This window comes from Lissotriton helveticus, chromosome 1_1 (genome assembly GCF_964261635.1).
Source record: "Lissotriton helveticus chromosome 1_1, aLisHel1.1, whole genome shotgun sequence".
Classification (NCBI taxonomy): Eukaryota; Metazoa; Chordata; class Amphibia; order Caudata; family Salamandridae; genus Lissotriton; species Lissotriton helveticus.
The window spans coordinates 2,074,798,682-2,074,819,220 of record NC_136057.1 but is presented as its reverse complement, the minus strand read 5'-3'; the positions used below and the strand labels follow the sequence as shown (position 1 = coordinate 2,074,819,220).

At 42.2% G+C, this 20,539-nt stretch overlaps 1 protein-coding gene across 14 annotated transcripts in view; it reads right to left on the bottom strand.

The window, feature by feature from the left end:
- The window catches only part of ODF2L (outer dense fiber of sperm tails 2 like), a 362,023-nt gene that overhangs the window by 264,565 nt on the left and 76,919 nt on the right, over positions 1 to 20,539 (bottom strand). For 8 of the 14 annotated variants that reach the window (XM_078645373.1, XM_078645355.1, XM_078645439.1 and 5 more), the window contains one exon: positions 18,653 to 18,769. In XM_078645373.1, coding sequence (XP_078501499.1) covers positions 18,653 to 18,769 — 117 coding nt within the window. Of the gene's footprint in view, positions 1 to 16,588; positions 16,706 to 18,652; positions 18,770 to 20,539 lie in introns of all 14 variants that reach the window. The other 6 variants (XM_078645461.1, XM_078645469.1, XM_078645363.1 and 3 more) reach the window with 1 other exon arrangement.

Below are 20,539 nucleotides of genomic sequence, written 5' to 3'. Positions count from 1 at the left end.
CTGTGAAAAAGCCACTATCTTGCAAAGAGCCATACATAAGGATAGCCTCTCTCTTCAGGAGCATGGCATTGTATCGGCATGAAAAGAAAAAATCCACATCTGACATCCCCTTTTCCTTGCAGTCTTCCATGCTCCAGCCCCTGCCCATTATAAATGGTATTCTTCGTAGGCCACGGAGCACCACTCCAGGTGACTGTGACTGCGGACATGCAATGCGGTCTGGGTGGCTACGATGCCCACCTGTGTCCTGAGCACAAAAACCAGAGAAATACAGCTTGACCAATCAGCTAGCATACAAACCAGAGACGTGCTGTTTTCCTCCAAAGGTACACCACCTTGAGTAAGTTTGTTGCACAATGTAACACCCCCTAGGAAAAGAAGAACTTCTTCTTTCCACCATATGTAGCAGTTCTAGTGCACGGAAGCCCAGAAGTAGCAGTGTTTAGACAGCTGCCTAACCAGATTGGACAGACATTCACGTGCTGAGTCTGGTGTATGCACTGTTACTGTAGGAGGTATTGAAGCCTGCATGTGCAGGAAACTGAAAACATGGCCTCTTGGAGCTTCACAGGGCTGGGGAGGGCTCTTGAATAACCAGGCACACCTCTGAGTCTTATTGAGTCAGGCTACTGCTAGGCTGCTTATATGGAATCTATTTCAGGTACCCAGCATGCCTTCACCGTCACTGTGCTCTCCTCAGCTGGGATGCATTACATTTGATGAAGCAACGTCAACACTTCGCATTGCCGCTGCTATACTCTTGCCAGTACTGGCAGTTCTTAGCAGCAAACAAGTAATGATGCAGGACAAATATTTGTCACCAGGTGTGAACAGATATTCCTGCTTATAAAGGAGTATTAAAAATATGATAAACTAGCAGATTTTTATTCATAAAACACCTTATAATACTTATGTTAGAACATAATTGTAAAGGTAATTTGATTAATTTAAGGTTCAACAAACACTTGTGGATATATATGAGTTGTTAAGCTGTAATGACTTAATGTGCTTGGGTTAACCTTTGTAGATACTCTGTGCATTGCATTAAACTCTCGTAATTGAGACTATTTTGATGTAAAACCATTGATATAGAAATATTTAAACTGATTTCATGGAAGATTTAGGAATACCGAAGGGAATATTGCATTGTATATTCTAGACGCAGTATTGGTATTTTAGGATTATTGGTTCAGTAGGATAAAAAAGACAACTCTGCACTGGTATTCAATAATTTGTCAGCAAGTCAGTTACAATTTTATATTTAGAACAAACACTTTCCAGTAAGGCTGAGCCTCCCATAGGTTTATTGGATAATACTTACATGTCTCATAAAGTGGTGCTGCTGTACTTTTCGTGAAAACCACCAGTAGTTCTAGCCAGAGCTGCAGTACCTTCAATGGCACATCTTAAACATGTCTACTGATTTTGCAATTTACATTACCAAGACGTTATTGCTGGAATTAAATATATTTAATGGGAAAACCTCCAAAACCCCTTCCCTGCAGTGTTTTTAAACTTTTCGTGGACCGTGCCAACACTTCTTTGCTTTTGATCAAATCGATACTTATTTGCCATGGTTAGGAATAATTTTAAGCTATGTTACGTTAGATGGTATTTGAATAATGCCTCTATTAATCATGTCTTTCTGATTTCGTGGCTCCCATTGGTCCTTTTCAGCTTCACTTCACTGCATGATCTCCCCTGGTCTTCGTGTGTCTGTGTCTTTCTTTTCATGTCTTTCTAAATTAGTGTATGCCTTCGTCTGTGACTTCCCCTACCTTTGTGATGTAGGTTTTCTCTTGTAATTTTTCCCTCTGTTCCTGACTCCTTTCTAGTCACCCTGTGTTGTTGTATGTCTGTGTCTTCCCCACATTTACCCATTTTCAGTCTTTCTATGTCAACCTTCTCCTGTCTAATGTCTGTGATTTCCTCTGTCTATGATGCTTATGTTCCAATCTTCTGTGTATGAATGCTATCCATTGGCAAAATCAAGTTTTATTATTAGATATATCCTTGTTTTCAATTAAGTGCACACATCTATTGTCTGGGAACAGTGGAACGGTGTGCAGAGAACACTGGTATTGTATTAGAAGCTTCTCAAACAAAAATAGGTGCAAGACCAGTAGTGACTGGATCAGAAAAACCAAAATGTGTCCAGAAATTGGAGAATAGCAGCATAGTTAAGAGGGGAGATAAAGAGGTTTGCTCTGACTGCAAAATGTTTTATCTATGTGCAGAAGCGACATTTAAAACCCAGGGGTCGAGGTGCAAAAGTCAGCAGCACTTTACAGACATGTAGCATTGCATATAAATAAATCGTTTTTTTGTGTAAAATACTAATGATTCTATGCGTCTGAATGCACAGACTTCTTGTAACACCCGGTTTAGGTTTATTCCATTCATAATTGATTTTTTAGACCCTTAAACATTTTCCATTTTCATTTGGGTACAGTATTATGACTAGAGGTTGGCAACATCACAGATTGTGGAGAAATACTGTCTCGATTGAGAAATATAATTTGTTATCAAGCAAAGAAATGTTCTTCAAAAGGTGCTTTAAATAGTGCGTTTGCTGTCCACTTGTGGAACACCTGTCCCTGAATTACACTGACTGTTTCCGCTTAGTAGAAGAAAGTTAAAGAAATACTTTGCTACTGCGTTTTATGGAAAGCGTGTTTTGCGTACTAACTGCTCCTACTGACAACTTCATTTGGAGGAGGCAAATGTCAGCCGTAGACATCAGCTCTCTTCGATCTCCTCTCCCAGCTGCATTCTCGCAGTGCAGGGGTTTGCCTTGAGTAGCTTGCTGCCTTGTGAACGCTTACTGCTGCCAGGGTTGAAGCAGGCCGAGATGTAGCTGGGAGGGTCAGGCTCTCAGGCCTTTGTTATGCTGAACCTGGGAGAGGCCCATTCACACCTGATTCTCAGCCGTGGTCATGACAACGGAGGCTCTCACCCACTACATTAACCTGTGTTTGGGGGGAAGGCTGCCACAGTGTATGGGGCACTGAAGGGGTTCTTATTTTTAAAAGAAAAAAGTCTCTGTGATGGCACACAAAATGTATGTGTTCTTCTCATATTAGGACAATCCTGAAGTACTACATGTTTTAATACATATCCTGCGAGCAAGAAAACGAGGAAGTGTTTATCAAATTGTCCTAGAAATCTACTGCCTGCTCTGTTAAAAAATTAGGGGCAGATTTATGAGGCCCTTGCGCCACGTTTACGCCGCTGGTGCGTCACGCAAGGCGGCGTAAACGTGGCGCATCCCTACGAACGATTTACAACGTGACGCATCTAGGCAGATGCGTCACGTTGTAAAGCCCTGCGCCGCTTGTGGGCGTTCCGGCGCAGGGTGGGCGTTCCGGGGCAGGTGCGCCTCGCAAAACTGGCTGAGTGAAATCTATAAGATTTCACTCAGTCACTTTCAGGCCAATGCTGCGTCAAAAGCCTGCGCCTGCTTGAAGCAGGCGTAGGTCTTGATGAAGCATTGTTAAGATGGGGCACCCCCGAGCCTTGCTGGAGCTGCGTCGCGCTTGCGACGCAACTCCAGCAATGCGCCACCTTTACGACACAGATGCGTCACGCATCTGTGCCGTTTTTGCCCCATGGTGCGCCGCATTATAAATGCGGCGCACCATGGGTTGCGGAGCTGTGGCGCACTGTGGCGCACATAAACTGGCGCATCCCTGGGGATGCGCCAGTTAACATAAATCTGCCCCTAAGTGTTCGCAGGATTATTATTTTAAAATCATTTAGCAACCTAATTTAGTTGTTTCTGTTATTCTGCTGTGGGAAGTTGAGAATGTGAGCAACTGCAAATTACGTACGCCCTAACAGGATATTTGCATAACCACAAACCTTTGGACATTGTGAAGGCAGAGACATGTGGGCCGTAGAAATAACTGCTCACCCTAATACTCCAGGGCAGAAAAGAAAACGTTTTCTTTGTTGCAGGGTGCAATGAACACCTATTTGCAGTAAGTGGAAGGGGGAGTGCTGTGGTAAAGGAACAAGACAATTATTTTGTAATGTATTTTCAATGTGCGAAAAAAGCGTGATATTGCATTTTTAATAAAGTACATTTCCCCTTGTGCTTTACAGTATGACCACTCGGTGGTGGAACGTACACCTAACAGCCAATAGCTGATGTGATTGACTAAGTTGCACAGCAGTGGCTGAAGAGGGCTTACCCAAAGTACACTCAGTGCACAAAACCGGGACTTTCCCTAGAAACAGAACAAAAACCACGCTTTTGTCCTGACTGCATCTCTGGTCTTCCCCCACATGTTAATTCTTCTGTCGGAATATGAAAATGTATGAAACTTTCCCCTATAATACATCTGTTCGAGATTTGGGTGGGGTAGAAGTGCTTTGTGCACAAAAAGAATACAAATCTACACCTATTTAAATGCAGTAAAAACCCAGACAAGGGGAGGCATCTATAGCAAAAAAACTGCTTTAATGATACAAGACTGTACTAAATAGAGGCTGCTTGAAAATAAGCTTCAATGCTCTCGGAGTATAGAAAAATATAGACAGGGCAGGCATTATTTTGATTAGCAGGTGTTTTTTCGTGCATTTTGCTGCACTGTTTTTTTTACTGTGCCCCCTCTCTTCTGTAGATAGTGTAAGTCATACATTCCTGAATACTGAATGGGAAGAGGGTGGTTAAGGTCAGAGTCAGAACACATTAGGCATTAGATTACAGTTCAAGAATGGCAGGTTTCACATATGATGATGCATTGGTTGCTCTAGTTGTGCACTTAGGGGGCAGGCAATTTCTGGAATGTTATCAGGTTTATCAAGCCACCATGGTAGTAAATATACACCAGTAAAGTCATCTTCCGAGAGCACTAATGTGGAATTGACCATCTGTAGGTGAGGTGCAAGTTGGCTCAGTGAGTTAAACAGTTTACTGACATCTATGATCTACAGGTCACATGTTTGAATCTCTGCAAGAGCAACGTTAACATCCATCCTTACAATGTTGGTAAGGTTTCCATTTAAGCCAAGCTCATAATATTTCAGTTGGAACAACATTATCTCAGAGTCTTTAATAAATATATATGTAAAAATAATTTTTTAAATAACAAAATGTTATTACATTTGTGTATTACACAGCTACATCCACATACAAGGACAATACTGAATTTACTTTCCACTGGGTCTGATCCAGGGGCACCAGCACTTCCCCAACCACAATATAGCATTAGAAAAGCAGTCTGTTATGAGCAAACCATTTTCCCCATTTATTTTCATGCTTTTGAGGGCAACCACAGTGCTTTTTGATGGGTCACTCTTGGCGCCACACCAGTCGACGCCCCTCTGCTACACCTCCAGGTGCCTCTGGCAGTGGGCTATATCTCTTTTCGCCACCAGATATACCACCCCAATGAATCTCCTCTCAGCCCGGGAATCACCGATTCCCTCCAATAATTCCAGTAATACCTTTCAGGGGCCCAGTTCAATGTTATGCTGCAGGACCACAGAAATTTCCAGTGTCACTCCCTCACATGAGGGCTTGAGGCATGGACAGGACTATGTCTTGTGAAGGAAGTCTGCTTTTGGGGCTTGACAGCATGTACGACTGGCCTGCTTCTCCCAGCCATCTGCTGCATGCAAGACATATGCATCATAATTGTCACACATGCTAAACTTTCCATGTGGAAGTGGGCAAAGTAAAAAAATGAACTGTTTCCCTTTGAACGCCATAAACATTGTGCAAAAATATTTTGCAGTGAAATTAGAGGATGAGTCTTTAATGTAGCATCAAATATGTAAAATGACTTCATTTTAAAAGTTTTCAAATTCCCACTACTAAAATGTAAATATAAATGTGAACAGTAATTCCCTGAACTACAAAAACATAAGGACAGAAGTTATGTTGTAAAATATTTGACAGATATGTTTCAGTTCCAGTAAATGATTAAACTGCAATCACTAATTGCTTTATCATGTGAAACAATACATCTAAAATGTACTGTTAATGCAAGAAACTAGATGAAATTGGTTAGTAAAATAATTTAAAAACAGCTGAAAAAAACATTCTTAAATGCAGAAAATGAGAAGTCATGGCCTTTATTTCAATTGTACAGTCTTTTAATAAACCGAAAAGTGGTTGTTTTCAGCAAAATGTAACCTTTAAAATGATTCTTCTTTCTGCTGATAGAGAAAGTGTGTTTAATATGCTAAGTGTGTTTGAGGCTGCAGTACCACCTCCTGTCTACAGGGGCAGAGCGAGCAAAAAAATAAACACACATGGTGAAACACAGGTCCCCACAAGGCAGTTTTTTAAAAAGTTGTAAAAATTGGCACAGATGTTTTTGAAGTCATTTCCAATCATTTAGTAAACATTACCTTGTGGGGACTTGGGTTCAGGTCCCCACAGTGCAATCAAGTCCCCACAGCGTGAGTGTGTTATCATACCCAAGTCCCCACAAGGATAGTAACACAAACCCAGACCCACACACACACACACACACACAGACCCACACACACACACACACACACCCACACACACAGACCCACACACACACAGACCCACACACACACACACACACAGACCCACACACACAGACCCACGCACACACACAGACCCACGCACACCAGGGAATTTTGTCAGGAGAAGAGGCGTCACACCAACAAAGTGTGAGATCAGGTGGGGGTGGATGGGGGCGTGGGTGTGTTGCAGTGCGGTCGATAAAGGAGAGAGCGGGTGGGGGGATTCGAGAGGCAGCCGGTGGGCGGGGGCTTGCTGGGGCCGTGAGTTCGGAAGGGCAGCTCAAGGAGGTGGGGGTCGTGGTGCTTGAGGAAGCATGGAATAAGTAGAAGGATGAGATGCGTGCACAATGGAGAAGTCAGGGGCAATGAGGCAGCAAATGGTAAGGAGTGGGGGGCATTCACCCCAAGCAAAGGATGGCATACCAAGGCAAAATACCGTTAAGGAAAGCCCCCTCCCTGCGCAGCTCCCAGCAGGCAAAATAAGGCGTGGGAGCGATCCAAGGCTGCAGCAACAGAGAGGGCGGGGGCCCCCGGAGAGAAAGTGCCAAAGTCCGCACCACAAATTATGTGGAACTATCGTAGCTTTTATTCAATAGCTTGACTCTGAATCCCTGCGGGCATATATCAGAAGTGTGGGATGTCGTGGCTGGAGTTAGGGGTCAGGGTAGAGTCAATGCAGACGTATGCACTGCGCTCTTACCCCGATGGGCTGATCAAAGCTGGCAGAGTCCTTCTCACCCAGAAAGCGGTAGTTGAGGTATGGGGGCACCTTGAGCACCCGCAGGCAGTCGAAGGGTTGCTCGGGCGTGGCATAGCATGGGGGCTGCGGGCTAGGCCTTTCTCCACGGTGGTGTGGCGGCGGGGTGGTGAGAAGACCCGGGCTGCCGCCTCCTCCGCCCGGCAGGAGCCATCCGCCGTCCTCACTGTGGTTCTGCCCCACGCAGATCTGCTCTGCCCCATGTCGAGGAAAGTTCTCGCAGCGCAGGCGCTCGGGCCATATGTGCAGTTAGATGCAGCACCATTCCTCTCCTGCAATACTCATCACTTCCATGCAACACTGCACGCTGAGAACTGATAGGTAAAAACAGGCATGCAGAGGATGCCTGAATCAACTGAGACAGCATGGCCGTTAATACGCATGAGCAGCAGATGATGCCTTTCAGGTAGACCCGTGGGTTAATGTCCCTACTGCGGGGATCTGTAGGCAACTTGAAGAGAATCCTCTAATTTGAAAAACCTGAGACACAAAATGCTACGGGTCCAAAAATTTCCTAAATGGATCCCCTATACACTGGTACAAATGGCAAAGAAAGTGAAACTGTGTATGGAACTGAAGACAATGCACAATGTAGAATAAAAATATGTCAGAAACAAAAGCAAACTCTTAAGTTTACAGCTTATTTGTGTTATACTAGTCGTTAAATGCCCTGTTATCTGTAGCTCTAATAACAAAGGAGAGGGCATTTAATAACTAGTACGGCCGAAGGTAAAATGACTCCAATGCTATAAGAACATTCCACATACTGAGGCAAGACGTAAATTAAACAATGTGCTAATCATTCCTAGCGCGGAATAAAGGTCAAACAAAGAACTATATTTTTTCGGGTTTAATTTCTGGAGAGGTTCAATCAAGGGCAAATTGAATGTCCACTATTCACCGTGAGCTCTTGACCTCAAGGGAGTGAAGTGTGAGGACGCAGGGGTACCTGAAAAAGGCTAAAATATCAGGTCTCTTAAGACAAAGGCTACCGTCTAATCTCACATGATGGATACTATGTGCCTGCCTGGAAAACTAGTACAAAGTATCTGGCTCCTCACCCGACAGCCACTTTGCTCCACTGCTTGGTGGGGGCAACAATGGCAGCCTCCCTTGTCGACACGAGGCTGTACTCCACGGAGGCCGTGCCCCGCAGGTAGTTCAAGACCGAGCTTGGCAAGTCTGCGTCAAAATTATAGAAGTAGCCCACTGCCAGCGCCATCACTGCCACGTAGGTCGCCTTCGTCCACATGTCTTTAGACACTAAAGTAAGCCGCACAAGGGCATGTGGGCTTGGAGTAAAGAGGGCAGGGTGAATATTCTGACGGGTGGAGAGAAAGTGACTGGGAAAAGCTTCAGTGACTCGTATGGATGCAAGAGGCTGGAGATAAAGAGATAGAATTCGAGAGGAAAGAGGCCTCAATGTTTTTTAAAAAATGACAAAGAAAGCAAACATTGAGGGGGAGGTGGTGAAGCCCAGGACTGAAAGGATCAGATGGGGCGAGAGATAGGAAGGGACGAGTAGTATCGTGACGAGAGAAGTAGTCAACTGGGGGCCAGGAAACAGGTTGAGAGTGAAGGGTTCCGGAGAGGGGATAGAACGGGTTGAGTGGGAAATGAATGAGGATGGAAAGGGAAAGGTAACAGAAGGAAAACTAACAATGGTGCATGCGGGATGCGCTAGATAGAAGAATATGGGTAACAGGACAGATAAGAGGACAGCATCAAAGGAAGAAGCAGATCAGAATGAGAATGATGGGGCTGAGTGAGCTGGCCCGCAGGAATTTCGTCGACCCCGGGCTCTGGGTAGCACCGGAGTGAAAGAATACATTGACAGCAAGACACATTTCGACCAATCAGCAGGATGAAAGAGTTTCAAAGGAGGACGGGCGGCGCCTCAGAACGAGGCTAGAGACCGATTCAGGAAGAAGGGAAGTTTCGTACGCATCCAAATATAGTGATTGGGAGAATAAAATCCTTGCATGAGGCTTGAAATGCAGAAGCATATGCCTCTTGCCCATGCAAACATGGTGGCCAACTTTGGATGGAATTGTTAAACATCTCTTCTTTTCCGTTCGTTGCAAAGGGGCTCGTAGATAAATTGAAACGGGTTATTCCCATTTTGTTGCAACCTTGTACAAAAATTAACATTCAACCTGAATGTACTGCTAATTTAAAGTAAAATGTGTGCGATATTTTGACATCACACCAAGTTTGTATTCTAATAATTGTATAAGTTTATATTCTTATAATTGTATGGTGAGTAACAACGAACTTTTCATTTAAAGAAGTCTGGCATTTGGATGAGTCTTTTTATAACAAACCCATTCGGCGTGCCTAGCAACGACGTACATTACGTGAAAGGCACTTCAAGCGGCCCTCAGTCTGAACAGGTCCTCTGACTACCGCCTGTGTAGCTTTATGGTTGCTATCTCCTTCCGTTTTATTTTTCTGGCGTGTTAGGTCTGTCAAGTGTGAGCGCACCCAGTGCAGTCTAAGAGCATCCGATTGTGACCGAGGAACTCGACTCTGAGCAGTAAGCTCTCAGCGGCAGGCAAGGAGCACATGGTCCGGGACAGGGAGAGCCACGAGGAGGAGAGAGGTGAGAAGAAGGATGGGGGAAGAGGAGGGGAATGAAGGGGGAGACGGCGGAAACGTCGTGGCTCCGGTGGTGAGTTCTGTGCGCAATTTCTAGATGCGCGTGTTTGTACTTTCCTTTCAGAAACAGAGCGCGCACCGTCATGAGTCCGGGCCCGCCCTCCCGTGTCGTCAACTTCAGTACAAACCCAGCACCTGCACAGGGGAACACTGCATAGGAGAGCACGTACAGCAAGTCCTCGCAGATTTATGCTGTCGGCTACGCGTATTTCCAAAATAAATAATTGGGCCTCAGCGCTGCAATTATATTCCCACGCAGGCCAGCTTGAGAGGCGTGTATGTGGGAGCAGTCTAAAGACGCACGCTGGTTCCTGCCGACATCCAAGCCTTAGTCAGCAGTATGTCTTAAACAATGGCTACCCCGGACAGAGCATGTGACACTCTGCCATCAGCTCTGATACAAGCAATCGCCATGCTCTGTAAGCCCCGTCCTTTTCGGATTGAGGGGCGTGTTTTCCGAGGAGAGAAAGAAACAAAAAAAAACACGCCCCTCAATCCGAAAAGGATGGGGCTTACAGCGAGACAATGATGTCACAGAGACCTCTTCTCCAATGGCTGGCCGCCGTTTAGGAGGACAGCCAATGGAGAAGAGGGGCGGGGTTTACCCTCGCTACTCTGAGACATGCAGTCTCGAAGCGAGACTGCGCATGCGCGCAGCCTACGCTAGTCCCGACCTAAAAAGCAAGCACTACAGTGCAGCTTACAGGACTTAAAGTAAATTTTACCATTACTCACACTGCTTTATCAGTAAAGCATTCCTCGTGTTCATTGTCAGGACTAGCCCCAGATGAAAGCATTGGCAGTGTTATTTTGGACCATCAACTATGTCTCAAAACCTGCAGATTGGTGTAGGATGGCCAACCACACAGAAACAGACCTACATTTTAACTTCTGAAACTACGGGAATGAAAAGTGGGAGTCCTTGAAACCAATCCTAGGAGAAATTCCAAAGAAAAATAACGTGTTTTGTCAACTTAGTTTTTAATCAAAGGCTGCTTTCATACTTCGCACAGGGGATTTGCAACTTGATTCACGTAATGATTCATGTATCAAAGGTCCGATGCTTGGGATTTTAAAGGTAACACTTTAATCCATTGTAAGTTAGTAGAAGGGATTCAGTGCAGGAACTGTTTGATTGGCCCTTTTAAGACCCACGACTAGAATAACTACTTGCTAAATTGGCCCTAAAGTAACTATTCCTAAAGGTACCAAACCCTATGTGTATACTGTTACAGTAGCTACTAGCAAAGAATATCTCAGCACATATTGGCTCCACTTCATAACTCAATGAAAACACTGCACAACAGACCTACATATAAACAAACAGTTGCCATTAATCTAAATCCTACTGAGAAAGCCTATAAAACAATTTCTCAAATCAGATACAGAATGTTTATGTTTTCAGACCATTTCTTTTCTTTCTTTAGTACAAGGCACTCATACCAGGGAGTCAATCAATCAATGTCATCTTTATTCGGTCCAAAAAATATCGAAGCATAATGCAACAGATATAAAAGATAAGACGATATCATAAAACAGAATTCCAAACACATGCAGATCAACCCGCAATTGTAAAAAGTCAGTCCTTTCCATATGCCTGTTTGACAATCAATTACAAATCCTTCCATGCTCACCCGAACCAATAGCTATTTCATAAAAATTCATATGGATCATCATAAAATTCATAAAGCAGACTTCCTAGCATAAATGACACTCCACAAAAAAGATGACATGCTTTAGCAAATGTTGGTTGTTGATAGGGACTAGAGGAATAATTAAGCTGGACAACATTGATAAAAATCGAGGTGTTTTTAGATAACTCAATATAGAATGCTTCCTCCATTTTTTATAAAAATTTACAAAAAAGAACAATGTGCATTGTTGTCTGTGTAGAAGCATTATTGCATGGACAATTGGATAAGGTCGAGGGCCAATCATTTAGTTCAGGGAAAGTAACCATGCAATGAAAAATGTCCATTCCAAAACGTGTTAAAACATATCTATGCTTTTGGTGTGGGACCGGTCTAATATATAATTGGATGTCGTAACTAGTTAAAAATAACTAATTCCTTTGAACTGAGGATTTTACGAGTTCTTCTGACATCCTGTTATTCTCCAGGAGTACTAAGCAGATCCTTTTTGGGTCTTTCCTATTCAGTTTCACTAGACATTCAGGGTTATTGAAATATTCTGAACGACCCAGGCCCTTACAGAAGCTCTCTACATTTTTTAACCAGGTAATTTGTGCATAATGAGTAGAGTTTAGGCAGTCCCTAATAATAAGTTGATTTTATAACAGTGTACTCAGGATTTCCACACTTTATGCCACAACAGTATGGGTTGAATCTTCATGAAATCTGTAAGAAACAGTAGTCCCAACTCTGCATGACAGACAAAAGATGATGCGGATTTAGGAGTAGAGAGAAGGTTCCTTAAAAATTAATTTTCCACTAGTTGAATCGGCTTGCAGTTTACATGTCCCCAAATGCCTGCCCCATAGATTGCTTTGATGACACACCGGGCCTTATAGATGGTCAGCATTTCCTTAGGGGGGGTTAGTACCCAATCTCAGAGCAAATTTACGTAATGCCCTACAGGCACTTCTAAAAAGTAACGACCTTGTTTTGATAGCTTGATTCCAGGAACTGCCTTTGTCAAATAACACACCAAGATATGAGAAGGTATTGTGTGTTCAATATCGGTGTCCCTAATTCTCATTACTCGTGAGCTGGCCTTTTTCCTCCCACACTTCATTACAAAAGTTTTAGCCTGATTTACATGAAGGTCTAGATCCTGCATGTAATTAACAAAGGCGTTAAGTACCAGCTGCATTGAGTATGGGGTGTGCAGCATCAGTACCAAGTTGTCAGCATAGAGAAGGGTAGGCACAAGGCGGTGTCCCACCTGTGCCAGGTCCTTCGGTTGCAGGACCAGGGCAGTGCCCACGTTATTTATGTAAAGTGAGAACAAAAAAGGTGCAAGGACACTGCCCTGCCTCACCCCTCTGCCTATGCTGAACGGCTGAGTGCATTCACCATGGGTTCCATGTCTAATCCTTGCTTTGGCTCCTGAATAGAGATCCCTTAGGAAGGAAATTATCTGGGAGTCCACTCCCATCTCGCCCATTATTGCCCTGAGCTTAGAGTGGTTAACACAATCAAAGGCAGATGAAAGGTAGACAAATCCCAAATACAAATTAGTGCATTTGGTTTTCCTGTACTTCCCTATGAGAATAGACAGATTAGGACTCAGCTCAATCGTCCCACACTAGTACGAAACCCATATTGTAAATCAGTTAGCACACCTTTACTAACAGCCCAATCTTGTAATCTTTTTAAAATTATTCTGCCAACTATTTTTACTAGGGAGTCAAGCAGCAAGATTAGCATGTAGCAGGCAGGGTTGTGTCTGTTTTTATAAAGGGGGACTATTATAGAACCCCCCCCCCCCCCAGTAGGGAGAAATGCTGACATACAGCAGGCTTTTAAAACAATAGTTAAGATGGGGCCCCACAGTGGTATATTTGCTTTGTACAGATCCACCGGGATGGAATCATGGCCAGGTGCTTTTCCCCCTTTACTAGAAATTATTCCCTCAATCACCTCATCTAGAGTAAAAGGGGCAATATTTGATGACTGGTAAGAGTCCATAATACCATCATTGGTAGTAGGTGGATCAAGGGGGGTCTGTGCGGTATAAATAGTAGAAGTGCTCGATCCAATTGTCCTCAGGGATTGCAACCACAGTGCCAGAACCGGCATCTTCACATAATGGAGTAGAATTTACTAACCTCCAGAAGGTGTTCTTGTCATTCAGTCTGCTTGCCTTACACAATGCATCCCAGGCCTCATCTCTTAACATTGTTTTTTGATTTTTCAAAGCCTGGCTAAAAGCAGATCTACACTGCTTACCCTCGTGTATGTCCCTAGGATTTCTACGGAGTGCCTCTAAGTTTTTTGTTTGCATTTGTACAGTGTGAGTCAAAACAACCATTATTAATCTTCTTCATTTTTATTGTCGACTGCAAGTTGTCTTTCACCTTCTTGCTCATCTCTAGGAAATAATTATTTATGTCTACTGGCTTTGCACTGTCATCCAGACAAGTCTTAAAGTCTTTCCACGCTTCTCTTATTAATATACCGAGGAAGTCCTCTGGAATAATCTTGTCCCAACGCAGTGAAAAGCCATTAGTTGTGGCAAGCTCTAAGTCTCCGCAGGAAATCGTCACAGGGACTTTGTTATCTTTAATAAATACAGACTTTGCTATTTCAACCGATTGGGGGATAATGGTCGCTTGGTGGAATGGAGTGAGTTTTAAAATGAAAAACTTCAGGGATCAAATTATTTGAACTTAAAACATCAATAATACTAGGATTGCTACAGCCATTAAAAGTACATTTAAAAGGTTCATATGGTACTGATATTTCATTACAGAAAGCTAGATCTAATGTATAAATTAATTAATTTATCTTATCACCATAACTATTGTGTGGGAAGTGAGTTTTACTTGAACCATCTAAACTGTTCATGCTCGAGTGACATGCGAATTGTTGACCCACCCACTGACACAGGGGGGTATGGGAGCTCCAGCTATGAAACTGGATGCATTATGCGTACAAGCACAATTTCTACATTATTGGGTTTACCAGACTCCATTTCAGCCGCATGTGGCAGTGGAAACGGACATAGTAGCATCAACTCAATTATCAGTGGCAATATATCAGCCATACAGAGGCCTAGAGAAGACAGACACAACAGAAACACTGTGCAGGGCCTGGGATGGACTACGGAAGCAAGCTGGGTCCCGGGTGCTATATGCTCCTTCAATCCACTTAGCTAATAATCCTATGTTACCGAGCGTTATGGATGGGATAAGTAGGTCAATAGCACAAAAACTGTCACTACACACGTTTGCAGACCTATACCCTGATAATACTTTCAGGGAGCCCCCGGCGGACGTTGAGGGACGATGAGTGCCTTTTTCCGAATTGTTTCTTTATCATAAACTACGGGCTGCCTGTAGAGAATTACATGATGACTTTCCAGTCCCCCCACCCCCACTCGCTGCCCTAGAAATTCTGCTGAGTTCACCGTCACCACGCATACTTCTTACACGCCTTTAAACCTGCATGCAAAACACTGCACGGGTGACACAATCCAGGGCCCTACAGGGGTGGAATGATGAACTCCCCATCCCATTAACAGAGGATCAATGGTTATATTGCTGCAGCCAACTAACAAAACTATCCCCAAACTATAGGCTCCGTTGGATTCATTTAAAATGTCTCCATAGGTACTATAGAACACCGATTGGACTTCACTATATGGGACTCGAGAGGGCGAGAGCTGCAGGGGGTGTGGGTTGGCCCCGGCCTCCTTCCTGCACATAGCTTGGGAATGCTCGACTCTGGCCCGCAGTCTTTACAACCATAGATCAGATTCTTGGGGTATCCTTGCCACCATCCCCCTTGCTTGGGCTTTTAGGATATGTTAAAGACACCCATATTAAGCAACATAAACTACATGCACTACTCTTATTGTTTGCAAAGCACCAGATTGCCGTACACTGGGGAAGGGTGCCCTCAATTAAAAAATGGATGAAGGATGTCACATAAGGTCACACCCAGCTAAGCACCTTTTGGGAATTACTGCCTGTTACTTCAAGGCCATGCGACATTTGGCAACCCTTTATTGTGTGGGCCCGGGAGCGGGGAGATGTGGATGATGCCCCATTGGAAACTAATGCTCCCAATGGCGAAGGGATCAGTCCTGCTGTGTAGACCTAGGTTTGTAGACTTGGGTAATATAAGTGTAACCTTAATGTATATGGCTGTTTTGACTCGCTGTAACCGGAGCTGTTCTAATGTGAAGATATCTAGGGTGCGCATAACATCACATTTGTAACATGGATTGTATGCGGCACATCGATCAGACTTATGCTCATCTGGTATAATGGTCTGTTGTATTATGTTAGTGTGTTTTTTTGAAAAATGCCAATAAATAAAATAAAAATAAAAAATAAATTAAAAAAAGATCTTCAGTCTTAAGCCTCATGCTATGAGGTTTTCATTATAAATAAGAGGTTAGAGATAATTAAGTTGGCTACCTCTGTGCTTACCTAGGATATATAGGCTTAAAAGCATATTTTAGGTGTATGGTTTAGGATGCCCAAAATGGTATGGATGAAGGCCTGTCACTGTGCTTAAAAAACACTTTGCGTTATCAGAGAATGAGCTATAATAGCAGCCGTCATTGGGATCAGTTTGAGAGAAAGCACTTCCTTGTGAAAAGAGGTAACAAAAGAGGAAGGTGTGGTCTTGGGTAGCAAGCAGTCAACATGCCCCACTGCTTGGCTCAGTCTGGGTGCAGATGGGTAGCCTTTGGTAATACTTAGTTACAGCTGCAAAGGTGAGTTCCCTAAGAAAGCCTCACCAAGTCAGTATCAGGAGGAGACAGACCAATTCAGCAGAAACCAATGTTACTTCTTGAAGTGTCCTTGAAATTTTCCAGTCACTTTGTGAGCAAGTAGGAGTATTCAACAACGCCTTATAAATATATTGTCCTTTGAATTTACTTTATTGCCTTGATTATTGTAAGCATTCTTAAAGTGTAATTGGCAAACTCTTGGGAAAAGCTTCAGTTTCTAACAGAATGAAATTGAATAAGTACCTTTATCTTTTCCTTCATGACTTCATTCTCTCCCTCCTTTTTTTGGATATGACTTTGAAGATGAAATTGAGTTACTTCTAAGGACTCTGCCAGTCGATTTGCACTTGTGATTCGATCCTACAAATTGTACACCAAAAAAATGGTTATCACCTACTACATGCATACCATGAAAGTAACTGATTTACAAAGTTACTAATGCACCAATTGGTTTCACTTCTTTTCAGTGACCAGATTCATGACAATTTTAAACATAGGTATGTTACCAATATCTTAAAATATTCAAAGTCTAAGCAATGGGTTTTTATAAAATAATATTTTAATTAGAACATTAAAAATCTATGAAAATAACTTTTTTTTATTCCAAAATTGATAATCTATGTGTCTGTATTCCACTGCCATAACCATGGAAGCAGTGAATCTAGTAAATTGTAGTTAGGTGTTCTTTTTTAACTAAAAGACAATAGTACCCTTGTGGCAATATTTTGCAACTTATTATGAAATTGGTCACAATAAAAAGGTGTATTACAGCAAATGATCAACTACTTAAAAACTATAATAATACATTATGTAAAGTATTTTCAGAGATTATGCAGATCATATATTTTAAGTGATGCAAAAAATGGGTTTTGATGAAATAATAGGGCAGGCCATAACACAACCTGTATTTGTAGAACGCACATTCACCCAAAGGAGTATCTTGTTGCTGAATAACAGATTTTATCATTGCCCAAATCAATGGTACTTAATTTATTGACTTCAGAAGTATGAAAGGCTGAGTGGACCAACCGGGATTGAACCAGGGACTTATGAGGTCAAACACGTGCCCCTCATTGGACGCATTAGTGCACTAAGCCACTACACCCGACAAAAAGAACACCATGTATTCAGTAGCATTGTTAGTAAAAGTATTCTGTTAAAATATAGAATAATACCAGAAATTTGTTTTTGCTAAAAACCAATAAATGTATATTTTCAGTTGTTGGAATGCCCAAGAAGTTGGATTAAAAAATATTTAGAAGGTTAATTAAACCCCATCCTGAACATGCATATACATGCAACAACTGCGCTCTTCCGTGCTGTCAATACAGATGATAAATGGCAATTTCCCGTGCAGACCCTGAACGTGTATACACTAGTAACCTTAATCTAATATGAAATAATACGAAGTCTGTGACTGCATCTTTCTGTTTTGATGCACCAAGAATAATTCTTAGAGTGTTCACTTTCATTACAAACCTTGGTGTCTCTCAGCTAGCCCCAGTAGATTGGTGTGCGCCATTCAAACAATGTATATATCCATTTGGATATTAGCGCTGCAATGTAGATTTCCTTACATATTTGCTCAACAAAGGCAGCACATCCAATAACCAAACTGCAGGAGAGGGTGGTAACTGCTCAGTTGGGACTCAGTTATCAATATAACGGACTTCCCTTTAGAACCTCAGTGTGCAAGAACCTTTCGTCACCCCTGCCATCTCAATATCTCACAGAATTATAGGAATATCACATAGTTCATTGGGGGTTTAATATAAGGAATGCAAAACCTTCAACTGTAATAGTTTAGCCCCTCCTTATTGAGTGCTGCACTGGACTGTTACTAATTAGAACTAGCAGCCCAATCAGCTCTCCTATGGCACGGGCAAACATACTTAACACCCCTTTAAGACTAAGGGCCAGGTTTAGGTCTCAGCAGACAGATCTTTAGATCTCACAATAGAGACAGATATCCTGTCTGCTGAAATATAAGAAAACAAGTTACTTACCTGTAACTTTGGTTCCCCGGCATTGGTAACTTTCATAGATTCCCATGTTTTTGTATCATTCCCCATCGTCGGAATGGGAGTCTGACTCCCATTCCGACGACGGTGAATGATACAAAAGCATGGGAATCTATGAAAGTTCCAATCACATGGTGAGCAAGTAGGAGTATTTAACAACGCCTTATAAATATATTGCCCTTTTAATTTACTTTATTGCCTTGATTACTGTAAGCCTTCTTAAAGTGTAATTGGCAAACTCTTGGGAAAAGCTTCAGTTTCTAACAGAATGAAATTGAATAAGTACCTTTATCTTTTCATTCATGACTTCATTCTCTGCCTCCTTTTTTTGGATATGACTTTGGAGATGAAATTGAGTTACTTCTAAGGACTCTGCCAGTCGATTTGCACTTGTGATTCGATCCTACAATTTTCACCGCAAAAGCTGCTTATTCCCCTGTCTTTACATTTAGTCTCCCCCTTAACCCATGCTTTGACATATACAGCCCCTTAGCAAACATGAATATTAGGCACTCGATACACAAAGTACTAAAGCTCGCAAAATCAGTTGCAATACACAAAGCAGTGCAAACTTGGCAAAGCTACTAAAACACAACATTAAGGACTGCTTGCACTAAAAATACTTTTGTGAAAAGTCCATTTTATTTTTTTGCCCTCAATGCCACATCAGAGTGTGGCTCTCGCAGCCCATCAAGGTGATCTATTAAAACAGTTCGACTTTTCTTCTTTAAAGAAAAATGATGCCATAACGTATTTCCTGTACTCATAGTTTGTATTTTTAATTTTCCCATAAAGCCTGATTTTGGGTTACCAATTGGATATTCCCAGAAAGATCTATTATTTTATAGCGGCACAACGTCAAGAAGGATGTTTTTCTGCCAACAAAGCGAATTAAGACAAAACGCTGAATATTCCCTCATCTACCTTCACACTTCCATAGTGTCTCCACTGTATGCAGAGAATGCTGTACAGGAACTATCCAATTCAGGAAACTACATACCAATGGCATTGGGAATATGGAGATTCTATTCTTGCAGAAATATATTTTAGCGTGTTAGTTCCCTAAACTGGTGTGTTCATTTGTGATGTGATGTGATGTCTCTGTGTGATCACTGTCCGTCATATCTGGAAATCTGGGCGAGAGGTGTCAACAGCAAGAGTGGTCCTTCACCTGTCGCACTTCCTTCCTGTGCATTCATGGACAGTTTTTGTGTTGTGCAGCATGTCAGGTGCTAAAGAAATCTGCTCTCATATTCAAATTCACATCATGCAATCTTGTCTTTTCTTCCTTTCACTGCTCTTCCAAGAGCACTGCACTGTTTGCCTCCCTGTGGACTTTGTTGAATCATTTTAAGGCCCCAAGTCACTCTTTCATTTTCTGTGCAGTTTGCAGAGTTCTAGTGAGTTGAGGTCATTAGCAAACATGATGGTACGCACAGCTTTCTGCAAAAGTTTGGGATTCACAGTTTGTAACCACATGACTTTAAAAAGTTTCGCCGTTTGCTCCTTTCAGTCAGTCAGTCAAATAGACTTATTTCGATAACAAGTATCATAAAAGCATCATCATTCTTACAATCCAACAATAAAATATACAAGTTATCACAAAAACATTAATAAGAGGTAAGTATGTAAATACCATCTAGGAAAAGCAAATTAGCATTTTTTCATATCGTTATTGATTATGAGCAACAACGGGCTAATACCAAATTCAAGATGGAAAATTTGTTCATACTTCCAATACATAGTAAAATGCGCTCCTTTCATACATTCAGCCCCCAATTACTTAAACCCATACGGCCTAAGAACCTTTTTAAATCTTGAGTTACACTGAAATAACACATTTAATAAATGGCAACAGGGTAAATTTTTTGATAGTTTCTTCAAATAAAGTGGTGATCAAAGTTTTACCTAGGGCTTATATTTTTTTGGCTAAGGGCCGAAATATGCTGTTTACATCGTCCTGTTTTTCATTTAAGTCAGCTTAGCAAAAAGATAATTTTTTTCTGCAAATTAATATTACAAGCAGTATCAGAACGCGAAATAATAAAAACCAAAATGCCCAACAGGTAAGAAAGGGGCAAACATCATAACAGTATCCATTCCAATTTTAGGTGTAGTTAATTCAGTATGTTCTACTGTGAACAACTACGCACAGAATTAAACGTAAGCGTTT